The following is a 21,150-nucleotide window of genomic DNA, read 5'->3' as shown; positions in this document are numbered from 1 at the left end:
GTTATAGGCTCACGCCTATAATCCTAGCCACTCAGGAGGCTGAGATCTGATGATCACCATTTGATGCCAGCCTGGGCAGGAAAGCCTCTGAGACTTTCTTTCCTTTTCTTTTTTTCTTCCTTCCTTTTTTTTTTGGTAGGTTGTGGGTCTTGAACTCTGGGCCTGGGTGCTGTCCCTCAGCTCTTCAGCTCAAGGCAAGTGCTTTACCACTTGAGCCACAGCACCATTTCTAGTTTTCTGGTGGTTAATTGGAGATTAGTGTCTCATAGACTTTCCTACCTGGCTGGCTTTGAACCACGATCCTTAGATCTCAGCCTCCTGAGTAGCTGGGATTACAGATGTGAGCCACTGGTGCCCGGCTCCTGAGACTCTTCTCCAATAAACTATTCAGAAAAAGCCAGGAGTAGTGGTGTGGCTCAAGGGGTAGAGCACTAGCTTTGAGCACAAAGAGGCTCAGGGACAGTGCCCAGGCCCTGAGTTCAAGCCCCAGGACTGGCAAACTAAACTAAAAATAAAATAAAGGTCACCCACCGTTTTGGCCTCTCTACCATTGACTTTCTAGTGTGTGGCCTTTTTGTTCTCACTGGTCACATTTTAACTTGAGTAAGATGAGGGTCTCCTGCCTGCCCTCAGCAAAGCCAGTGTGCTGTCTCATGTTCACAACCCTTGTGGCCTAATTGCCATCCAGAAAATGGCCCTTGGATCTGAGGAGACAGTTGCCTGGAAGTTGGCAGCCTTGCCGGTCTGTGGAGAGAGGTGTGGGTGTCAGATGTACGGTGGGTGAGACATTACAAAGCCCTTTTCTGCCCATGATTACCCAGACTTACTTCCAGGTCGAGCCAGCTGAGTAGCAGAGCTGGGTCAGGGTGAATAGTTCCAAGCAGAGTCTCAGCTGCAGTCATGGGGATGAAGAGGAATGAAGGGGAAGAAGGGCTGGATGGCCCCTGCAGGACAGCATGGGTGGAGGCCCGGGCCCAGGACAGATGCTTGCTCTTTCTCTGCAGGTCCCTGTAGCCCATTGCTTTGGATCTCGTGGCCTCTATAAACGCAAGTTCTGTGGGGTCTGCCGCAAGGGCTTGGAGGTACCTGCGCTCCGTTGTGAAGGTATCTCCGTGGCCCTCTGGTCTGATTCCCTCCCCCAGGAGCCTGACCATTGTTGGTGGCCCAGACTTTCCCTGCCCAGTTTGTGCAGAGCTGGCCAGGGTGCACCAGGACGGGAGCTGCTGGGCCTGGGTCAGAGGGCATGGGATTCTGGGTGGCAGGGGCTAGGGCTTATCCCCTACCAGGAAGAGGCTGGGAAAGAGGTTGGGCTCAGGGGTGCAGCGAGTGGTCCCTAACCCTGCACTCCGCCCCCGCCCAGTGTGTGAGCTGCATGTTCACCCCGACTGTGTGCCCTTCGCCTGTAGTGACTGCCGCCAGTGCCATCAGGATGGGCACCAGGATCATGTGAGTGCTCAAGGGCCTGGAAGTGGCCAGGGGAAAGGGAGGGGGAAGGACCCGTCACTGACTGCCCCCTCCCTAGGACATGTACCTCCACCACTGGCGGGAGGGGAATCTGCCTTCTGGAGCACGCTGTGAGGTCTGCAAGAAGTCCTGTAGCTCCTCGGACGTGCTGGCTGGCGTGCGCTGCGAGTGGTGTGGCGCCCAGGTAGGACTTGGTGGGGTGGCAGTGGAGCCCTGGGGATGTAAGGCCAGGAGAGGCTCAGATCACCAGTGGGGTCAAGTGTGTTAAGTGGGAGCCCTTTCCTGGACCTGTCTGCATGTAGCTGTTTTCTGACTGGGGGTTCTTGTCTGCATTCTGCTCCTATGCACAATTGCAGTGGACAGTGAACATGGTGTGGAGGAGGCAGGGCAGCCCCTACCCCCACCCAGGGCCCAGTCACACCCATGTCTTCCTAGGCCCACTCGGTGTGCTGTGCAGTGCTGGGCCCCGAGTGCTCATTTGGGCGCCTGCGCTCCATGGTCCTGCCCCCGGCATGCGTACGTCTGCTCTCCCGAAATTTCAGCAAGCTGCACTGTTTCCGCATCCCAGAGACAGCAGCCCTGGAGCTGGGTGAGGCAAGGGCAGTCCTAGGGGTGTGGCCTGTACCTGGCCAGGGCCTGGGTGTGATGCTCTCATCCATCCTGCAGGCAATGGGGAGGACGGTGTAGATGGAAGTGTGGCCACTGGACCCAGCAGAGAGGCGCTGGCAGCTCTGGACTCCAGTAAGTGCTCCTCAAAACTGCTGCCCGTCTCTGCCTGGTCACTGACCCTCTGGATTCTCAGCTGCTTCCCCCTGGCCCAGGCAAGCAGACCCTGAAGATCTTTGATGGCAATGATGCCATGAGGAGAAATCAGTTCCGCCTGGTCACTGTTCCCCGCCTGGCCAGGAGCCAGGAGGTGCTGGTAAGAGGGAGCCTGTGGTGGGGGCTGGGGCATGTATGAGGCCTGGTGCAGCCACGCTTGCCCCTCCACCTGGCCCTCACACCTGATACCTGCCTGTCTTCTGCTCGCCCCTGGCCCCTCACACCTGAATCTGCCCGCAGGAGGTGGCGCTGCGGGCCTACTATGTAAACGAGGACCCAGGGGACTTTGAGCTACAGGCCCTGCCCCTGCCCTCACTGGCTAGTGATGCACCAGAGAAGACTGGAAGTGGTGGGACTGCTGAGGAGGAGGCCAGCGGAGGCCCTGGGACCCGAGAGCCCATGCCCGAGGCCTGGGTCATCCGGGCTCTGCCTCGTGCTCAGGAGGTCCTGAAGATCTACCCTGGCTGGCTCAAGTGAGACCCAAGGTGCAGGGTCCACTGGGTAGGGGGAGGAGCGGGAGAGCCAGAGCTCTGAGCCTGTCCCCCACAGGGTGGGTGTGGCCTACGTGTCCATCCGTGTGACCCCACAGAGCACAGCACAGGCCGTGGTGCTGGAGGTACTCCCGCTGTTTGGACGCCAGGTGTGTATGCTGGGTGTGCCCAGTGCCATCTGACAAGGGGGTTACCTTTGGCCACAAGGCCACTGTTTGTGAGTGTTCTGGGGAGGTAGGGGAAGGCCCTAGGCCTGATGCCCCGTCCCTGCCCCACAGACTGAGGATCCGGAAAACTTCCAGCTGATCGAGGTGCTCATGGGCAGCAGGCAAGGTGAGTGGACAGCTTGGGCTGTGTCCTGGGGTTGCTGCACAAAGCTGGGGCTTGGGCCTGCTGCCTCAGGAGCACGTGATGCCCCTCTGAAGTGTTAGGAGGTGAGGGCCTGCCCACAGCCCTGCCTGCCGTGGGTCTCAGGGCAGCTGTTTGCAGAGGTAGGAGGGCGCTCAGTGCCGATAGCCTAAGCCCTTCAACCCTGCAGTGCAGCGGACGGTGCTGGAGGGTGAGGAGCTCCTGCTACACCGGCTTCTGGACATCCGGCAGGTCAGTGGACACAGACAGGAGCTCAGGAGCCCGCAGGCACAGCCCTACCCCACAGAGGGTGCCACTCCCTCCCCCGCGGACAGCACTGCCCTCCATGATACGTCATCCGTCCCTAGCAGGGAGTCCTTGTGCCTCAGACTGCCTGCATTCCCAGCGGAGGTGGGCTGGGCTGGTGTGAAGGGAGGCAGTCTCTGGCAGCCCTTCCCTCCTGGTTCTGACTTGGTTCAGTACCCTGGCGTGGGTAAGGAGGCTAGGGACGGATGCTGGTAGTGCTGCCCAGCACTGCTCTCTCTCCCTCCCCCAGACCTCTGTACGCCAGGTGAGCCAGACGCGATTCTACGTGACTGAGAACAGGGCAGTAGCCCCGCATGTCTCCCTACTTGTGAGTGGCCTTCCACTGGGCCTTTCTCCCCAGGAGTACAGCAGCCTGCTGCATGAGGCCATGGCCACCAAAGGTGTGACCCTAGGCTGGCCAGAGGTGTTGGCTAGTGGGTGGGTCCTGACCACAGCTGTGGGGGGCATGGTGCTGAGACTGGGTGCTTCCCCAGGGGCTGTGCCCTCTGGGGTACAAGGTACCCCATCTCTGCCTCGCCCTCTGCGGGGAGAGGGGTCCCTGTGCCTTCAAGGATTTCTGGGGCTAGTCCCAGAGATTGGGGAGGGGCTGCCTGGGGTAGGTTGTGGATGAGGGTGCTCACAAGAGGGAGGTCAGGCCCCCAAGTAGGAGGCAGGGCCTGGGCCTCAGCTCTGGGCCCCCTGACTGAAACCTATTTGTGCAGCTGCTGTGGTGTCCGTGAGCCACGTCTACTCCTCACAAGGTGAGCTGCTGCCCGCCCTGAAGAACGTGCCTGCAGTGAGGGGAGGAGGATCCCCCCTCCTCGTCCTCCTTTTCTGTTGAGCTGTGTTTCAGGAATTAACATGCTTTTGTTTCTTGGTCCATATCTGATGCTTTGCTGAGGCTTAGCAATTTTCTTCAGACTCCATTTTTCCCGTGGGAAGGTTCCAGAGGCACCAGCGTCCTTCCTTATGGTGTCCTAGGACTCACAGGACCCTGCAGAACTCATGGCTTGGGTCGCAAGTGTGAGGATGGTGGTGAAGGGGTAGCCCTGCTGACCATTTCTGGGGGGACCACGCCTTCCCTGGAAGGCCTCTCCGGGAGGGCTACCACGTTGTAGATGCCACCTTTGGTCAGCTGACCTGAGTTAAGACTGGCACTGCTGGCCTAGACCCTACCCTAGATGCCTGCTGGGTCGGTCACACAGCACAGGCTCCACCTTGGAATGGGCAGCAGGTGTGCTGGAGTGGACAGGACAGGCCTTGCTGTGGGTGCCCCGTGTAGGGACAGGCCCCACCGAGCATGGGGCGGCTCTGTCCTGAGCTGCAGCCCACCTTTGCAGGCGCAGTGGTACTGGACGTCACGTGCTTTGCAGAGGCTGAGCGACTGTACATGCTGGTCAGGGACACAACCCTGCACGGCCGGCCGCTGACGGCACTGGTGCTGCCGGAAGTGCTGGTAAGTGGCAGCCCACAGCTGTGCTTGCAATGCGGCAGGGCTGGACGGCCCTCCCCTCCCTTGTCCTCCTTGACCACTAGGGCGGTAGGTACTGCCTCACCCTGCCTCACACCGGCCGGGAGGGTCAGGCCTGGAGAGCGGAGGCCAGTGGCGCCAGGGCTGGCTGTCCACTGTGGACCCCGAGACCTCTACCTGTGAGCCACACAGCACACACGGCATCTCCCATGCCCACTTCCCCGAGAGCAAGAGTGAATGGTGGGCATGTACAACATCTTGTCAGGTGTGTTCCTGACACCCGCTCCACCACACCCTGACAGCCTGGGATCTTAGGGCCGCCTCTGGCCAGTAGATGGGGCTCCCTGACTTATGATGCTGCCCTTACAACCTGGACAGATAGGAAGAGGGCACCTAGTTGGCATGCTGTGGGCATGGCACCTGGGGAGGACGGAAGGGGAGAGACCCCTGTCTTAGCTTGCGTAATCACAGAGGTCTCGTTCCCACTTGAAGGCCCCACTAGGTCTATGATGTCTGTGGTACGTGCACCCTGGTCCCAGCCCAGGTCCCAAAGAAGCAAATCCTAGTAGGATGAGTTTAGGGGTATCTGGCTGGGATGGGTAATCCTATAGGCTTTTTCTGTTCTGCATTTAGCTAGTTAGGGCAAGTGGCTGTCCCCACCACCCATAGGAACAAGACTGCCTTGTCCCCTGCCCCTGGCCCTGGCCCACTCTGTAGCTGGCATGAGCTGATCCCCCCTTTTCTCTCCTGTCAGCTGCCCATCTCCAGGTGGGTGGCCCAGGGGGTCATGCGCCCACCTGTGTCCCTGCTCCAGCCAGGGTCTAGCCTGTGTCTTCGAGAGGCGTGTCTGTCTCCTGTCCGCCTACCCTGTGGAGGGACTCCAGTTGGCTCACTGTCTAACCTCCTGGCACTGTCTCTCAAAGCTACCTGGCAGGGGAGATAGATTTTTGTCTCATGGCGAAGGGGACGCATGGTCGCTCTGTGAGCAAAGCTATCCTGGCTGATAGGGGAGAGATAAGGCCTGGATGAGGCCCGCTCGCCTCCATGAGAACTAGCCATCCGTGCTGGGCGGGAACCATAGTTTCCAACCTGGGCCTGTGATAGCCAGGCCTGGTGGGTGTGGCTCCTTGATGCGGGTCATGGCGGGTAGGGCCAGGCAGACAACCTCCGCCCAGGGGCCGAAGGGGACTCTGTGAGGGAGGGCAGTTTGGGGTGCTTCTTTGTGAGGGCACAGTCCTGTGGTTCCTCATTTGGGACTGGCCCCAGCCTGGCCTCCGGGTCTGCCCCAGGGAGGCACTTTGGCTATACCCTAACCTAACTCCCTACCTTTTAGCACACAAAGCTGCCCCCAGACTGCAGCCCTGTTCTTGTGTTTGTGAACCCCAAGAGTGGGGGCCTCAAGGGCCGAGACCTGCTCTGTAGTTTCCGGAAGCTGTTGAACCCACATCAGGTCTTTGAGCTGACCAATGGAGGGCCTCTTCCTGGGTGAGTCTGAGTCTACCCGGCAGGCGGGAGGGGTAATCCAGACTCCTGTCTGTGGCAAGTGGGGACTCCCAACTAGACACTCCTGGAAAGTTCTGCTGCCAGACAGTTCTGTGGCAGGAAAGAGCTGTCCAGAGCAGGGATGAGTCAGTCTGGTCTGTCCTGGGGGCTGGGTGGCCACCTTCCTACTGTGGTAGAGCACGCTTCCTGTCTCCCTCGCAGGTTTCACCTGTTCTCCCAGGTGCCTTGCTTCCGGGTGCTGGTATGTGGCGGGGATGGCACTGTGGGCTGGGTGCTCACCACACTGGAGGAGACCCGGCACCATTTGGCCTGCCCAGAGCCATCTGTGGCGATCCTGCCCCTGGGCACAGGTGGGCTCAGCTGTTAACTCAGAGGATGGAGTCTCAGACCTCATCCCTGCCAGGTTTTTCTGTCCTGTGGGATGGGTCACGCTGTCTTGCCTGTTTCCCAGGGAACGACCTTGGCCGGGTCCTCCGCTGGGGGGCAGGCTACAACGGCGAGGACCCGTTCTCGGTGCTGGTGTCTGTGGATGAGGCTGACTCTGTGCTTGTGGACCGCTGGACCATCCTGCTAGATGCCCATGAGATGGGGAGTGCAGAGAACAAGGCGGCTGACTTGGAGCCACCCAAGGTACCAGTGCACCCCTCCTGGGTTCTTGAGTGTAACTCCCACACTTGCTGACGTGCTCTCCTCCACCTGGCCACACGCGGGGCTGCTGGCAGCGCTGCTGCTGCCAGGACACAGAACAGTGGCTGTGCCTGGCTCCAAAGCTGCTGTGCGGTGCAGCACACTGCCTGAGCAGGGCAGCCCCAGCAAGGGGAATCTGGTCACAGCAGAGCAGGGTTGGAGATAACTGGATGCATCTTGGGGGCACTCAGGAGTGCGTGGGGCCTGTCCAGATCCTGGTGATATTTTTGTCTCCAGATTGTGCAGATGAGTAACTACTGTGGCATTGGCATCGATGCAGAGCTCAGCCTGGACTTCCACCAGGCACGGGAGGAGGAGCCTGGCAAGTTCACAAGCAGGTACTGGAACAGCAAGGCAGGGGATGCAGAACCCTTTGATGTCAGCAAGGTGACAGCGATGGCGGGCACATCGTCTTTGGCAGGTTCCACAACAAGGGTGTGTATGTGCGGGTCGGGCTGCAGAAGATCAGCCGCTCCCGAGGCCTGCACAAGGAGGTCCGGCTGCAAGTGGAGCAGCAGGAGGTGGAGCTGCCCAGCATTGAGGGCCTCATCTTCATCAATATACCCAGGTATGCAGCTGAGCTTCGATGGGCTGTGTGGCCCCAGGGCAGGAGCCATGTCCAGCCTGTGCCTAATGTGTGTGTCTCTCCATCTTCTTGGGGCAGCTGGGGCTCTGGGGCCGACTTGTGGGGCTCTGACAGCGATTCAAGGTTTGAGAAGCCACGCATGGACGATGGGCTGTTGGAGGTAGTAGGTGTGACTGGAGTTGTGCACATGGTGAGCATTGGCTGATCCGCAGGTGCCCTTGTGGTACCATGGGCCTAACTAAACTCAGCTTTTGCCTGCCCAGGGCCAGGTGCAGGGTGGACTACGCTCTGGAATCCGCATTGCCCAGGGCTCATACTTCCGGGTCACACTCTTCAAGGCCACCCCTGTGCAGGTGGATGGGGAACCCTGGATTCAGGCTCCAGGGCATATGATCATCTCTGCAGCTGGCCCTAAGGTATGCGAGTTTGGCCAAGAGCCAAGATGAGATGGGCCTGAGCCTTCCTGACTCCATGGTATGGTGGGGCCCCAGTGAGGGCAGCTTCGGGTGGGTGTCACCATCCAGTGGAAACAAGGCCACACTGATCAGGAAGCCTTGCCAGGCCCTTGCCCTTGTGTAGAGCCTAATGGACACTGGCCATAGAGTCCCAGGGCTGTGAACTGCTGTTAACCTGATCCTCTGACCTGGGGACAGGTCCACATGCTGCGGAAGGCCAAGCAGAAGCCCAGGAAGGCTGGCACCGTCAGGGAAGCTCACGTCGACGCCTTGCCTGCTCCTGAGGGTGATCCCAAGTAGAGGGGAGACGTCGAGGGGGCTCTGTGTCTATCCCATGCTCTGCACACTGGCTGGCCAGCAGAGGGACTTGGCTGCAGCCTTGATGACAGCATCCTCCTGGGCCCTCACTAGGACAGTGCTGGCAGGGGCTGGCCATTTCTCCCTTGGCTCCAGTACTAGTCTGCTTGGCAGGTAGACACGAGGCTCAGGCGGGGCCCATACCCGCACCAGTCACAAGGAGTTTCAGGGGGAGCAGGTATGGCCTGGGCACCTCTCCCTTCGCACCACCTGAGCCAGGTAGCCATGGGTGCAGGTCATCCAGGTGGGCCTCATTCAGTGCTCATCCTGTCCCTGACCCAGCCGATGCAGAATGTTGCCAGTACTCATGCTTACTGGTGGGAAGTATGGCCAGCCCCTTGCTGGGCAGGGTGACCTCATTTGCTGGCCTCATCATTGCAGATGGACCCTTGGAACATGGGTGGCCATTACAAAGCCCAAGCAGTGCCAGCTGGGCTTGACTGCCCTTCCCAGTGCCTCTGCTATGGTGATCTTGTGGCGAGCTGCGTCGGGCTTCTGCACTGCCTGCCCAGCAGCTGGAGGATGACTGGGCCGCACCTAACCCTGTTCCCTGGGTGAAGTGCTTCCTGCCTGAGGGAACTTGAGGTGGGCTTGGTGGGAGTGTAGATAACACCTGTGCGCGTGAAGCCTTCATACCCTTAGACTCAACTATGACTATAGCACTTTATAGACACACTATCTGCTAGCCCCAAAGCTCTTCCCTGGCGGTACAGAGTGCTACCCAGTTCCCACACTCCACACTGCTGGCCAGGCCTTGCTGGGGGCATTGTCCTTACAGACGGCCCAGTTGGAGTGAGATGAATGTTTCTTCCATGTGCCCAAGAATTCATTGTCATACCTCACACCCTTCAGGAACGACCAAAAGATGAGCAGCCTATGTGGAAGTCTGAGACCCCCACTCCCAAAGAAAGGGGATACATGTCCAAATCCTTCCCTTCTGGTTGGTACTGAGTGTGCACTGCTCACAAGTGGTTGTGCCACACCCCAGGGTGTGTCCTTCCTGGCCTGCAGCCTCCTGGGCCACGCGTGGTGCCACTGAGTGCTCAGTGGTGCCCTCCCTTGCTTCTGCCAAAACTGCACAAATGCATCTTACGGCCATTATGGTCTCAGTGTAGACATTCCTCATGTTTACATCATTTGTAATCCTCGATGGGATAGTTTTTGCTTTGATTTCAATCTGTAGGAATTATTTGTAAATTGTGGCCTGTGTGGCATGTCCTCTGTATTTAAGTGAGTCTGTCCCCTGTGCACTGGTCCTCTGTGTATGTAATTTATCGCTACCTGAATGTGACCTAACTTATATCTGGGACAAATACAGTCTGGGCTTCACTGTGCTGCCCTTGTCTTTGTCTGACCCACGTGCAGGGCAGGGGTAGATGGACTGGCAGCCTGTGGGGGCAGGCCACTAGTGGTTAGCTCCTCAGACAGCAGCCTCCTTGCTTGACCAGCCAAGTCTCAGGAAGGAACAACTGCCCTTAGGGCCCCCAAGAGAGCAGTGGCCTCTGTAGCCACATGCAGGATTGGGCAGGAAGAAGGAAAGGAGCTCTGGGACCCTGGTCGGGCCCTGCTGTCTCAAACACCATCCCTATCTTGGGTGAAGAGGAAAAGTAGATGAGTCAAAGCAGTAAAATGAGTCCCGAGAGCTCCTCACTACAAAAAGTAGAACGATTTTTGTACTCTAAAACAGACCTTAGTATTTCACAATGGATAGAATATCCAAGCAAGTAAGATCGTAGCCCCAGGGCCACAGTGGTCCCCTGCCAGTCCATTCTTGGGCTCCATCTTTCTGGTGGTGAGCAACAGCCTCCTTGGTGCTAGCAGGAGGCAGGCAGGAGCCGGGACTGAGCCTCAGCCTCTGCCTGGCTGGGCACAGGGTGTGCTGGCCGGAGGCCTTGAAGGGCCCGCAGGCCTGCCAAGGCAAGGCGCATGAGGAGACGCAGCAGCAGGAATGCAAAGGGTACTGAGATCTGCATGAGGTGGAAAATGGCAGTGCTGAACCGACTGAGCAAGCAGGTGGCAGCAAAGGCCAGCAGACTGGCGCAGGGGTATAGTGCAAGCTTGGCAAACATGAAGGCATGCTCCTGTCCACCAAACTGCACTGATGGCTGCAGTGTCTCTGCCTGGCGTAGCAGGGCCGCTGTCCAGATGGCGAACTGGAAGATGCTGGCAAAGAAGATGATGGCGCAGCTCACGCGCACACGTTCAAGCTCGTCGCGGGGCTGCTGGGCGAAGGCCGAAGTCTGCTGATAGGCCAGGGGAAGGCCGCCCACGAAGGCCAGCGAGAGGGTATTCAGCAGCCCCATGGCCTGCGTGGCCTTGCGGACGTGCAGGAAGAGCGAGTGGTGGGCAAACCAGAGCAGACCCACCGTGGCAAAGGAACCGAAGTATGCCAGGAACTGTGGCCCGTGTGCACCCAGGGCGGCCACGAGGCTGCCGTGGAACTGCTCCTGCACGTCCTTGGGGTCTGGAACATTGTCCTCACTGGGAAGTGTGAACAGAGGGCATTTGTACCAGCCTTCAGAGGGACAGACGGGTGGGCTAGCAAAGTGAGTTTCCGATGAATGGCTGGCTTACACTAGCTGCACACAAAATGCTCATTAGTCTGCACTTACATATACTTAAAATACTCAACGTAAGTTATCTCTGTTCTCCTGAATTGCAATAACTGATGTATGCTCCTTGCCAAGTGGCAGCCCTACTTGCTAGTCCAAAAGCTGGTGGGCTGGGCAGGGCAGGGTGAGTCCCTGATGGGAGACTACACCCACAGGAGCTGGGGCAGCTCCATGTCGGAGCCCTGCTTCTGCCCTGCATCTTGCTGCTCATGCTGGAAACCAAGGGCACACTGATGCAGCTGCCGCTCTCTCGAGGCATGGCCTAGCAATGGCATCTTGTCGACTGGGCGTGGACGACAAGGCCCTTACGCAGGCAAGACCTACATTCTGCAAAACAGTGGGCAGAGCCAGGCTGGGCCTGGCGAGACCCCAAGCAGCTTCTCAGCAGGGGCAGCAGACCTGCATAAAGGGCATGCTCCCCACCCCAGCCGCGGCTGCAGTTACCAGTCCTTGGTTATAGGTTACAGGGAACATGACCAGTCAAGCCCTGGCTGCAGGGCAGACACAAAGCCAGACTGTTCAGGAATGTTCCTTAAGTTTAGGCCTTCAGAATCAGGTACTTGGGAACATTTGCTTTCAATTTTTAAAAACTGACAGTAGGAAAAATTGATAGTAGGAAAAGGATACTCAGTAGCAGAAGAGTCAGACTATCAGATACAAAACATAAAGCCAGAGTGCAGCAACACATTTAATGAAGTAAGAGTGCACTGGAATGTGACTAAGTAACTACAGCATAAAGGGGCTGGGAGGCTTGGGATGGCAGACTGAACACTTGGAAATAAAGTGAGCACTGAGAGGAGCGCTCTAACAGGTTTTCATTGACAAGTCAGGCTGAGCAGAAGAGCCGGCAGTGGAAGAAGGAGATGGCTTCTAATGAGATATGGAAAGGGTCTAGGGCCTGGGGAGCTAACTCATCCCTCTGAGCAGAGCTTTGGGGAGGGGGGCGCAGGGTGGCACTGCAGAAGCTGCCTCTCCCTGGCACCCTAGCCTCTGCTTGGGCTCTCAGGTTGGGAGCTGGTAGGATGGGTTTGCACCTCTTAAGGTTGGCTCACCTTCTCACTGCACAGAGCGCTGACACCCAAGGGAAGGCTGGCACTGAACTAAGGCCTTTCTGGAGTGTCTAGGGTTAGATACCAACTCAGACTGCTACCTGGCAGACAGGCTGGGGCAGACCAGTTGGGATCCTCACCAGATGTCCAGGATGAGAAGCGTGGCCACAATGGCGTAGACACCGTCACTGAAGGCTTCCACCCGCTCCTTGCTGAGGGGTGCATGCAGGTCAAAACTGAAAGGTTCCACACTACGAGCGGGGGGCTCCTGGCGGCCTGTGGGCGTGGCAGGAGAGAGGGACAGCCAGCCACTTGTGGGGCTGTGGTGTCTGGGTAGCCACACCCTGCTTTCCTCCCCCAGGGCCAGGAAAGGAAGCGGCACAGATCCTGAAGGGTAAGTTGCAGCCCGTCCCCAGTAAGCCCAGAGCCAGGGTTGGGCTGTGCACAGTGGAACAAGCTCAGGGCTACTACATGTTCACACCCAGCCCCACTTAACAGTTCTCAGGAGGTCCAGTGGCACCTCTCAGGGGCCTCAGTGTAGAGGTGTATGGTCACCTACCCATGAGCCTGACTTTGCACCAGCTGGTGGCCTTGCTGACGTGGGGGAGGAAGATGATGGTCACCATCAGTAGGTATGACTGTGGGGAGACATGACAAGTCAGGGTCTGCCTCCTTCAGAGCGGAGACTGCTCACCACCTGGTACCTAGACAGCCAAGAATCCCATCCTGCTGCTCCAGAGAGGGACGGCAGGAGTAACAAGGGAAAACCAGGGAATTCGACTTTTTGCTCTTCTCTTTTTTCTTTTGCCAGTCCTGGGGCATGAACTTAAGGCCTGGGTACTGAGCCACAGCACCAATTCTGGCTTTTTCTGTTTGTGTAGTCCTGAGGAACTGAACCCAGGGCTTCATGCATGCTAGGCAAGTACTCTACCACTAAGCCATTTCCTTTCTTTTTTGAGTACTGGGGATTTGAACCTAGGGCCTTGCACATACTAGGAAAGCTATCACCCCACCTAACCCCCTCTTTTTGTTTTTGAGACATTCTTGCTGCTACTTTTGCCCAGGCTGGTTTTGAACTCTCGATCCTCCTGCCTCTGCCCTCCAGGTAGCTGGGATTATGGATGTGGGCCACCATACCTGGCTTTAGGAAATTGTCCTTTATTGAAATAAGGATGTATGGGTTAAAGAGAAAAAGAGAAAGAACAGAAGAAAAAATGCTTGCCTGGGAGGAGCTTGGTATCCAGAATGCATAAAAAACTAGCAGAGCTCAACTGAAGTCAAAGACCCCAACTAAGAAACAGGAGAGACTTTGAAAAGACATTTCTGTAAAGAAGATATGTAAATGCGCAACAAGCCAAACAGCTGCAAAGCTGCTCAGTATCCTAGTCCCCAGGGAAATGACAGCCATCAGGACAGCTAGAGTCACAAAGGCAAAGTAACAGGTGGTGTGGAGAAAGCACAACCTGAGCACTGCAGGCAGGACTGTGAACAGCCCAGCAACTTGAAAACAGTATGGGGGGCTGGGCAGGCGGCTCAGTGGTAGAGTGCTTGCCTTGCATGCATGAGGCCCTGGGTTCAATTCCTCAGCACCACATAAGCAGGAAAAGCTTGAATTGGTGCTGTGGCTCAAGTGGTAGAGCGCTAGCCTTGAGCTGAAGAGCTGAGGGACAGAGCCCAGGCCCAGAGCCCAGGCCCCATGACCAGACCCCCCCCCAAAAAAACAGTATAGGGTACCTTAAAAAATTAAAATCAGGGGGCTGGGAATGTGGCTTAGTGGTAGAGTGCTTGCCTAGCACACATGAAGCCCTGGGTTCGATTCTTCAGTACCACATCAACAGAAAGAGCTGAAAGTGGTGCTGTGGCTCAAGTGGCAGAGTGCTAGCCTTGAGCAAAAAGAAGCTTAGGGACAGTGCCCAGGCCCTGAGTTCAAGCCCCAGGACTGGCAAAAAACAAAAACAATAAAAAAGCAAAGTCAGAACGACCCCATGATTTGGCAATCCTTGTTCTGGGCACATACAGAAAATAACTGAAAGATTTGAAGACACATGTTCATAGGAGCAGTATGTATAAGAGGCCACAATGTTGAAGTGTCAGTCAATTGAGAATGGCAGGCAAAGTGTGTCCCAGACACACTGAATTATCATTGGGCAGTGAAAACGAATACAGTTTCAATGCATATTACAAACACAGGCGAACTCGAGTAGTTCACAGCCTCGCCTACTGGCCACCTGCCTCACCTGCCCTTTCTACTTCTCCCAGCCCCATGTCCAGGCTGTCAGCAGATGGGCCTCTGCCCTAGGCTTTGCCTGCCTGCCCTGCTCCATCACTCACCTCTGGTCCTGCCCTTGTCAGATACTCCTGCCTATGAACCACCTGGTTACACCCATGGAAAAGGTCTACCTTTCGAGCCAGTACTGGCCTCTAAGACTGTGGTCCCTCTAAACGGTCCTCCTTGCTGTGCACCTGTCTTTCCAGACCTCTGCCTAATCATTCTGACCACTCCTTTATGCAGGGGCCTGCGGCCAGTGGGGGCCAGAGGCCCCCTCTCCACAAGGCAGCCTGGGTTCTCCAGCCTGTGCCACTGACTCTCAGCAATCCCCATGAGCATCAGGTTAAGTCTCTCAAGGCACGCGTGGCTGGGGCTTGCTTCCCAGATGGTGTGCTGCTCGACCCTCCCATGTGAGGACTGTGATGTGCAGGGTGAGTCCAGCCTGCCCAAGCCTCAAGGAATGACTTCTGCAGTGGCCACAGGCCTTACTGTTTTATGCTTACATTGCTCTTGAAATGCTTACTGCACATTTAAAGTAACAATTGTTTTTTTTTTCACTATTCCCCAGATGTTTGGTTGAAAAATTCTGTTTTTCAGTAGTGCTCATGTTGATTCTGTACCACAAGTCAGCTTCTATAGTCAACGGCAGCTTCTATGGCTGAAACGTGCCTTCGCATTTGTCTCTATTACTAGTGTTCTTGTTCCGTTAAACTTAGGCCTTTTTTTGGGGGGGGGGTCTGGTCATGGGGCCTGAACTCTGGGCCTGGGTGCTGTCCCTCAGCTCTTCAGCTCAAGGCTAACGTTCTACCACTTGAGCCACAGCGCCACTTCCGGCTTTTTTCTTTTTGCTTATGTGGTGCTGAGGAATCGAACCCAGGGCCTCATACATGCAAGGCAAGCGCTCTACCACTGAGCCACCTTCCCAGCCCCAGGCCTTGATTTTTGAGAATAGACTAAGCCCCCCTGGGGGTGACCCAATACTCACCATAGGGTAGAAAAAGAGGGAAAAACCAGCGGCAACTAGGCACAGTGCTGGGCCACGGAGGACAAGGCGCAGGCTGTGCTGCCGGCACAGGGCCCTGTGTGCAGAACGCTGGATTCTGGGGTTCAGCAGGTGTGGGAAGTGGAAGGCATACCCCACAATCAGTGCCTGCAGGAGAAACAAGGAGAGGGAATGTCGTGGCCAGCCAGCCCCTGGGCTGTCCAATACACATGCACGTGAGTGCGCACAAACACGGGCGCGTGCGCGTGCACACACACACACATATGCATGCACACATGCAGGAACTTGGGGTTAAAAGGATTCTAGAGGCAGGCAAGTATCTTGGGATGTCCCGGGAACGGATACTAGGGTGGGAAGAGCGTGGGCTTGGTCAGCAGGTGGGTTCTGAGTATTCCAAACCCTGCCTATGTTCACAGGCAGAGTCTGGGCACCCTGGGATGTGGAAGTCCAGGGCAGGTACCCCATTTGCATGCTCCATGGCACATCCACACATACACACACACCCTGCCTACCTGGACAGTGCCAATGGTGATCACACACACACAGAACAAGAAGATGCCCAGAGGAACATCAGGGAAGGTCACCATTAAAGAAAACTGAGTTAAAAAAAGAAAAAAATCACAAAATATCCTGACATTTGCCACAGTTCCCAGACCCTGGCTGGGGCACAGTGAGCTTCCTTGTCTCTGTGTGGGCCCTGGAAGGAGATGATCAGAGCGGCTAATAGCAGTGTGGAGGTGGTGGGCTTGCCCATCGTGGCAGAAACCCCACGGCTGTTTCAGGCTTTTAAAGAAACGGTATCATCAGATACCATATCAGATTCATTGGAAGTCCCTCAGATCTGAATCCTCTGCATGCGTGAGCCAGCGACCCACATCAGGATGGAGCCCAGGACTGTGCGGTGGGTGAGGGTGGTGATGGAAGGCATCAGCAGTCCTTCGCTCAGGGGTGTCCGCCTCCAGGAACCCTGAACCCCCCCTCCACTTAGTGTGACAGCCTCTAGCTTTCTAGACCCTTCTCCTCTGTAGCCCGTGGTCTGCATTTCTGAGGACAGCCACACATGGGAAGAGGCTTAGGGATGCAGGGGGCTGAACACTACTCACTGTGTATGGAAGAAGGGTGATGGTCATCATGCAGGCCTGGAAGGAAGGGGGTCATGGTCACCCCAGGAGGGGCAGCAAGGGACCCCAGGTCCCCACTGCTCCAGAGGGAGCCAGGCTAGGCAGAGTCTCAGAGCCCAAGCCCAGACACTTCAGAAGCCTATGCCTCTGACGGCACAAATGGGTCCCCTGGGAGGCTTCTGAGGAGCTTCCAGGTACGGAACGGATTCTAGGCCCTAAGCAGCTCGAGGTTCAAAGAACAGCAGCTAACGATTCCTCCCCTTCCTCCTGGGTTAAACTAAAACTCAAGTTATTTCCCTGAAGAACAGAAAAAACTCACCAAGTTGAGCAAGGCAAGCGTATCATCTATTTTTCCAACAACCTGGAACAATCTAAAGTTCAGAAAAACAAAAGATGGGCCATCATTCAAAGGTGACTGCAGTAAGATTAAGCACATACACACCTTCCCCAATATTTTCTAGTTAAGATGTCAACTATTTCCCTTTTCTTTCTTTTGCCTTAGTGTTAAGAGTTTAAACTCAGGACCTAGCGACTGCTGGGCAGGCGCTCCACTGCTGAAGCTTACCTCCAGCCCTTTTCTGCAGTAGTTAACTTGGAGATCAGATCTGGCTTCCTGCTTGGGCATGGGCCTGGACTCGGGTGACAGGTTCATGTCACTGCACCCAGAGATGGGATCTCATTGACTTCAACTTGACTGGTCTGAAGACCTGATCCTCCCAATCTCTGTCTCCCACATAGCTAGGACTATAGGTGTAAACCACCAGTGCCTGGCTGAAGATACCACTTTTTCTGAGGGGGAAGAAAAGCTCTGGGGTTTAAACTTAGGGCCTGGGTATTTTCCCTGAGCTATTTTTTTCCCCTCCTTTTCCAGCTTTTTGGTATCTAATTGGAGATAAGAGTTTCATGGACTTTCCCTGCCCAGGCTGGCTTCAAATAGCAAGATCCTCAGATCTCAGCTTCCTAGGTAGTAGGATTATAGGAGTGAGCCATCAACATACAAGATGTCACTTTTGAACAAATATGAAATACTACCTTGCATATGAAGTTTGGAAAATTGAGAGAAAACAAATTCTCTCATATCCCCACCATCTTGCTTTAACACAGAGGTTTTCAACAGCTAAAATGCAGAAATATGCTATAGTAGCTCTAGGGCTTGAGGGCCGTCAGGGAAGCCAGGCTGAAAGATGTCCCAGGTGGGCAGGTTTAAGTCCTGTGTGGCAAGAGGTTTCCTGCACTGGCCTTGGCAGAGCCAGGATCCACAACCTGGAAACTCTGCCCCCAGTCCAGTGCTTGGACCAGCTCACTCAGGACTGTGTTCTTCACTAACAAGCTGAATAGCAGGGGCTATTCCTGAGCTGCTCACAGATGGCAGCTCTACTAGCTACCCATGACGGGACCATGTGTGCAGGCAAGCAGCCCAGGTAGGAAGCAGAGCAGACACAAGAAACTCACTGCAGGTTCTCCCGGTTGCCACCCGCCCTGCTGGGGATGTGCTCCACAGCAGGTATGGATCCCTAGTGAGTGAACCAAAAAGCTGGTCCAGGCAAGGTTTGCAGAAGAGCCCTTCTTCCTCTCTTCCTCACAAAAAAGTGCTCCGTGAATAATGAAAGCAGAGAGGAAAGTCCTGTTGGTGCCAGGAACAAAGTCACTTTGCTGAGAACATCCTTGTGATAGTAATAGGTGACATGTTCAGCACAGGGGCAAGTACTTAACAGAATTCATGTGGTTTCCTGCACTTCCAGCATTCCCTGACAAGCATTTCCTTTTAGTAGGCTGACCTGCACCACCCCAGCGTCACTTCTGGATATTTCCTGTCCCTGCCTGCACACGGTCAGTTACTGGGGCCCCATAGATCTAGGCCCCTGTCTCATGGACCCTATCCAGGACAAAGCTTGGGCCCTACAGCACATCCTGCAAGTCTAACCTCCACACAGGAGGGGTCATGATCTGCTGGCATTTCATGGGACACAGTCAGGCCAACAGGGCTTTCCTTCTCCTCACTCTGTCTTGGTCTTGCAATGGTTTCTACCAGGTGGACACTTTAGCCTCCCACCTTAGATCTGAAATTTAGCAGAGCTCTGAGTGGCTCCACAGACAGGCCGAGCCTTGGAGTGAGCATGTCCACTCTTCACTATCTTGAGCATGAGGCCCAGAAGAAGTGGCCTCAGGGCAAGAAAGGGTGGTCTACTGACCCCAACCCGTTTGGGACAAAGCATGTGATCGGGGACCCACGATAACCTGAGAACAATGCATCTCTAAGGTACTACAGCTGTCCACTGCACCTGGCACCATCCCTGAGCAAGTAATGATAATGAGTACCTTGCTTTGAAAAAGACTGAACCCTTACCTAGTGTGTGCTGCCCAAGCTACTGTGACGATTAGAAATGTCATCAGGTAGACAGCGATTCTAGTTGCTAGAAGTTTCTGTATGCTTTTGTCAAATTGCTAGAGTAAAAGAACACTGTCATTAAAACAAAGTAACATGTATAACATAGCACTGGTCACCCGAGAGCACGGCTTTGCCACAGACCAGGAGTGAAAGCCTTAAGCAGGGCCCTAGCCTCAGAGTGCCATCAGGCTGCACTGTTTGAGGTCCAGCAAGGCTGGATGCTACAACAGCAGCCTCCCTTACACAGGCCTCAAAACCATTACTGCAAGTGGCAAAGGACCTTGGCTGCCAACAGCTTTGTAGTCTGGGTTTGATCTTTGCAGAGGGTGTTATCTAGGTGGCCTAAGACACCAGAAATAACATAGGGCAAAGGGCTTCTAGTCATTAAGCACCTCCTAGTTACTTGGGGATTTAAATTCTGACAAGTGAATTTTGGAGGAACATAGATACACTACTACAGGGTCAAACTCGGCAATTCCAAACAGCCATAGGCAACAGCACCTCTAAAAGTGCCTGTGGGATCACAAACAGGACAGGCCTGCTAAGGTGGACACTGGCTGAAAGCCTGTAGCTGGAGATAGGTGCAGGGAGGAAATTCTGATCGAGGCAGAGCTCTTACTCTTGATAAAGTGAGAGGGAGTGTTATAATGAGGTAGCCCATGCTCTTTAGCTAGGGCCCCACATGGGAGGCTTCACCACAGTGAAGGTACTGCTGCCTATCAAAGATGCGGCCTTGTCCACTGCCCACATCTGCACGGATAAGAACCCTACTGGGAAGATGCACAGATGCCCTGCCCTACATGCCCTGCCCCACCAGCACCTTGCTTTGGGTTCTGGTGCTTGCAAGATGTAGTTAGCTCCTCAAGCCCAGGGCAAGCCACATGCACCAAAGTACAGCCTGTTCCCATTACCTGCTCTGGGGAGATTTCTGTGTGGGTCACAGGCAGGATCTAAAAGAACAAAGACAAAAGAAACTGAGAGACACTTCATGGACAGGGCACCCTTTGCAGACAGTGGTATCAAGCTTGGTCTTGAGGACAATACTGTGTACCTCTAACTGCCTAGGGTTCTGGGTCTGAGATGGGCCATTCACTGACCATAACGGTGGCGATGATGGACAGGAGTGCATCACTGAAGCCCAGCATTCGGTGGGAATTCTGGGTTCCCTCCCCAGAGTCTTCAATCCTCCTGTGTGGAGATGAGTCTCCCTGGACATCCAGAGGCTGCTCTGGAGTCTGTGGCCTGGACATGGTGGGGGAGCCTGGAGGTCACCTGAGCCTGGAAGAAGTGGAAACACTTCACTGAGCATGCCAGTGAAGTGTTTAGCCACAAAACAAGGAGCTGGATATGGAAAAGTGAAAGATTACTTTGAAAAGGATGCTGGTCTCAGCTGAGGCATCGTTGACAGTACAGAGGAACAACGAAACTGAGTGTCTCTCACACACACACAGTGATAATGGAGAAAATTGAGTGTCTCACACACACTCAATGATAATGGAGGAAACTGAGTGTCTCACACACACTCAATGATAATGGAGGAAACGGAGTGTCTCACACACACTCAATGATAATGGAGGACTGCAGTAATTCCCTGATAGAAAAATAAAACGACTGTGACTGCGCGTGTACTATGTGCAGGATCGCTGGCAGCCCGGTTTCCGGTCATCCTCATCAAGTTCGGGGATCGGAACAATGCGACTGGGAGTGAGTTCAGAAACCCGTCCTCCCCGAATCTCTGGAAAAGTCTACACAGAAAGGTGTCACTGCTTCCTTAACTGTTGGCAGGCCTTCCCCGCGAGTCTCTCCAAATTTGGGGTCTTCTTTGAGAAAACTTCCGGTGGAAAGCGCTTTTCCGAGGCCGGCGCGCTGCCGGCCCGTCCGAGGCGTCCTCTCCCATTAGCCGCGGCCTCCGGCCTCGGCTCAGGGCCTGGCGTCGGGTCGGCGCACGTGGAGCCCCTCACAGCTCACTTCCGGCGGCGTCGCCGCGGCGGCCGGCGGAGCGCGCTTCCTCTTTCCCACGACCGAGGGAGGCGCTGTGGGTCACCTCTAAAGGCGCTTCCAACAGCTGGGCGTCGAGGGGGTGAGCCCGGCGCGGCCGCGCGGAGCGTTCCCGCTCCGGTCAGTCCTTGGTAGCAACTCACGCACCTCGGCCCTCGGCGGCGAGGGTGAACGACCGGAGCGCGTGCGCACCGGCGCGGCCCCGGGAGCCTCGCCGCG

At 55.7% G+C, this 21,150-nt stretch overlaps 2 protein-coding genes across 4 annotated transcripts in view; one reads left to right on the top strand and one right to left on the bottom strand.

Moving 5' to 3' along the window:
• Dgkq (diacylglycerol kinase, theta 110kDa) overlaps positions 1–9,824 on the top strand; it is a 24,454-nt gene extending 14,630 nt beyond the window's left edge. Inside the window, exons 3-23 of the mRNA XM_013023863.1 lie at positions 1,005–1,104; positions 1,361–1,446; positions 1,523–1,648; positions 1,900–2,053; positions 2,131–2,205; positions 2,286–2,386; positions 2,527–2,759; positions 2,836–2,926; positions 3,056–3,110; positions 3,316–3,377; positions 3,682–3,832; positions 4,154–4,192; positions 4,772–4,887; positions 6,236–6,387; positions 6,607–6,755; positions 6,857–7,035; positions 7,330–7,430; positions 7,514–7,660; positions 7,757–7,868; positions 7,942–8,094; positions 8,332–9,824. Of these exons, the coding sequence (XP_012879317.1) occupies positions 1,005–1,104; positions 1,361–1,446; positions 1,523–1,648; positions 1,900–2,053; positions 2,131–2,205; positions 2,286–2,386; positions 2,527–2,759; positions 2,836–2,926; positions 3,056–3,110; positions 3,316–3,377; positions 3,682–3,832; positions 4,154–4,192; positions 4,772–4,887; positions 6,236–6,387; positions 6,607–6,755; positions 6,857–7,035; positions 7,330–7,430; positions 7,514–7,660; positions 7,757–7,868; positions 7,942–8,094; positions 8,332–8,433 (2,484 nt within the window). The 3' untranslated portion in view covers positions 8,434–9,824. The remainder of the gene's footprint in view (positions 1–1,004; positions 1,105–1,360; positions 1,447–1,522; positions 1,649–1,899; positions 2,054–2,130; positions 2,206–2,285; positions 2,387–2,526; positions 2,760–2,835; positions 2,927–3,055; positions 3,111–3,315; positions 3,378–3,681; positions 3,833–4,153; positions 4,193–4,771; positions 4,888–6,235; positions 6,388–6,606; positions 6,756–6,856; positions 7,036–7,329; positions 7,431–7,513; positions 7,661–7,756; positions 7,869–7,941; positions 8,095–8,331) is intronic.
• Positions 9,825–10,134: 310 nt separating this feature from the next.
• Tmem175 (transmembrane protein 175) lies at positions 10,135–21,010 on the bottom strand. 3 transcript variants are annotated; one of them, XM_013023936.1, is made up of 11 exons: positions 20,710–21,010; positions 20,031–20,211; positions 19,845–19,883; positions 18,892–18,989; positions 16,864–16,915; positions 16,527–16,562; positions 15,936–16,019; positions 15,406–15,570; positions 12,711–12,789; positions 12,292–12,427; positions 10,135–10,971 (listed from the first exon to the last, which is right to left on the bottom strand). In XM_013023936.1, the coding sequence occupies exons 2-11, from the start codon at positions 20,181–20,183 to the stop codon at positions 10,305–10,307; spliced, it is 1,509 nt and encodes a 502-aa protein (XP_012879390.1). In that variant the 5' UTR covers positions 20,184–20,211; positions 20,710–21,010; the 3' UTR covers positions 10,135–10,304. The 3 variants fall into 3 exon arrangements, with proteins under 3 accessions (XP_012879390.1, XP_012879389.1, XP_012879391.1); XM_013023935.1 differs by lacking the exon at positions 20,710–21,010 and having other exon boundaries at positions 20,031–20,484; XM_013023937.1 differs by lacking the exons at positions 15,936–16,019; positions 20,710–21,010 and having other exon boundaries at positions 20,031–20,484.
• Positions 21,011–21,150: the final 140 nt, after the last annotated feature.

Source organism: Dipodomys ordii, unplaced genomic scaffold (assembly GCF_000151885.1).
Source record: "Dipodomys ordii isolate 6190 unplaced genomic scaffold, Dord_2.0 Scaffold71, whole genome shotgun sequence".
Taxonomy (NCBI): Eukaryota; Metazoa; Chordata; class Mammalia; order Rodentia; family Heteromyidae; genus Dipodomys; species Dipodomys ordii.
Note: the sequence above shows the minus strand (reverse complement) of the source record. Positions and strands in the feature narration are given on the sequence as shown.

What these genes read in the sequence shown, in the direction of transcription:
- Tmem175 (XM_013023936.1), bottom strand. Translation starts at nt 20,183, where the DNA reads ATGTCCAGGCCACAGACTCCAGAGCAGCCTCTGGATGTCCAGGGAGAC. An exon ending in TCACCATTGGCACTGTCCAG is followed by an intron (nt 15,571 to 15,935) that starts GTAGGCAGGGTG and finishes TTTCTCCTGCAG; the next exon opens with GCACTGATTGTGGGGTATGC. An exon ending in GTGCAAAGTCAGGCTCATGG is followed by an intron (nt 12,428 to 12,710) that starts GTAGGTGACCAT and finishes CCACGCCCACAG; the next exon opens with GCCGCCAGGAGCCCCCCGCT.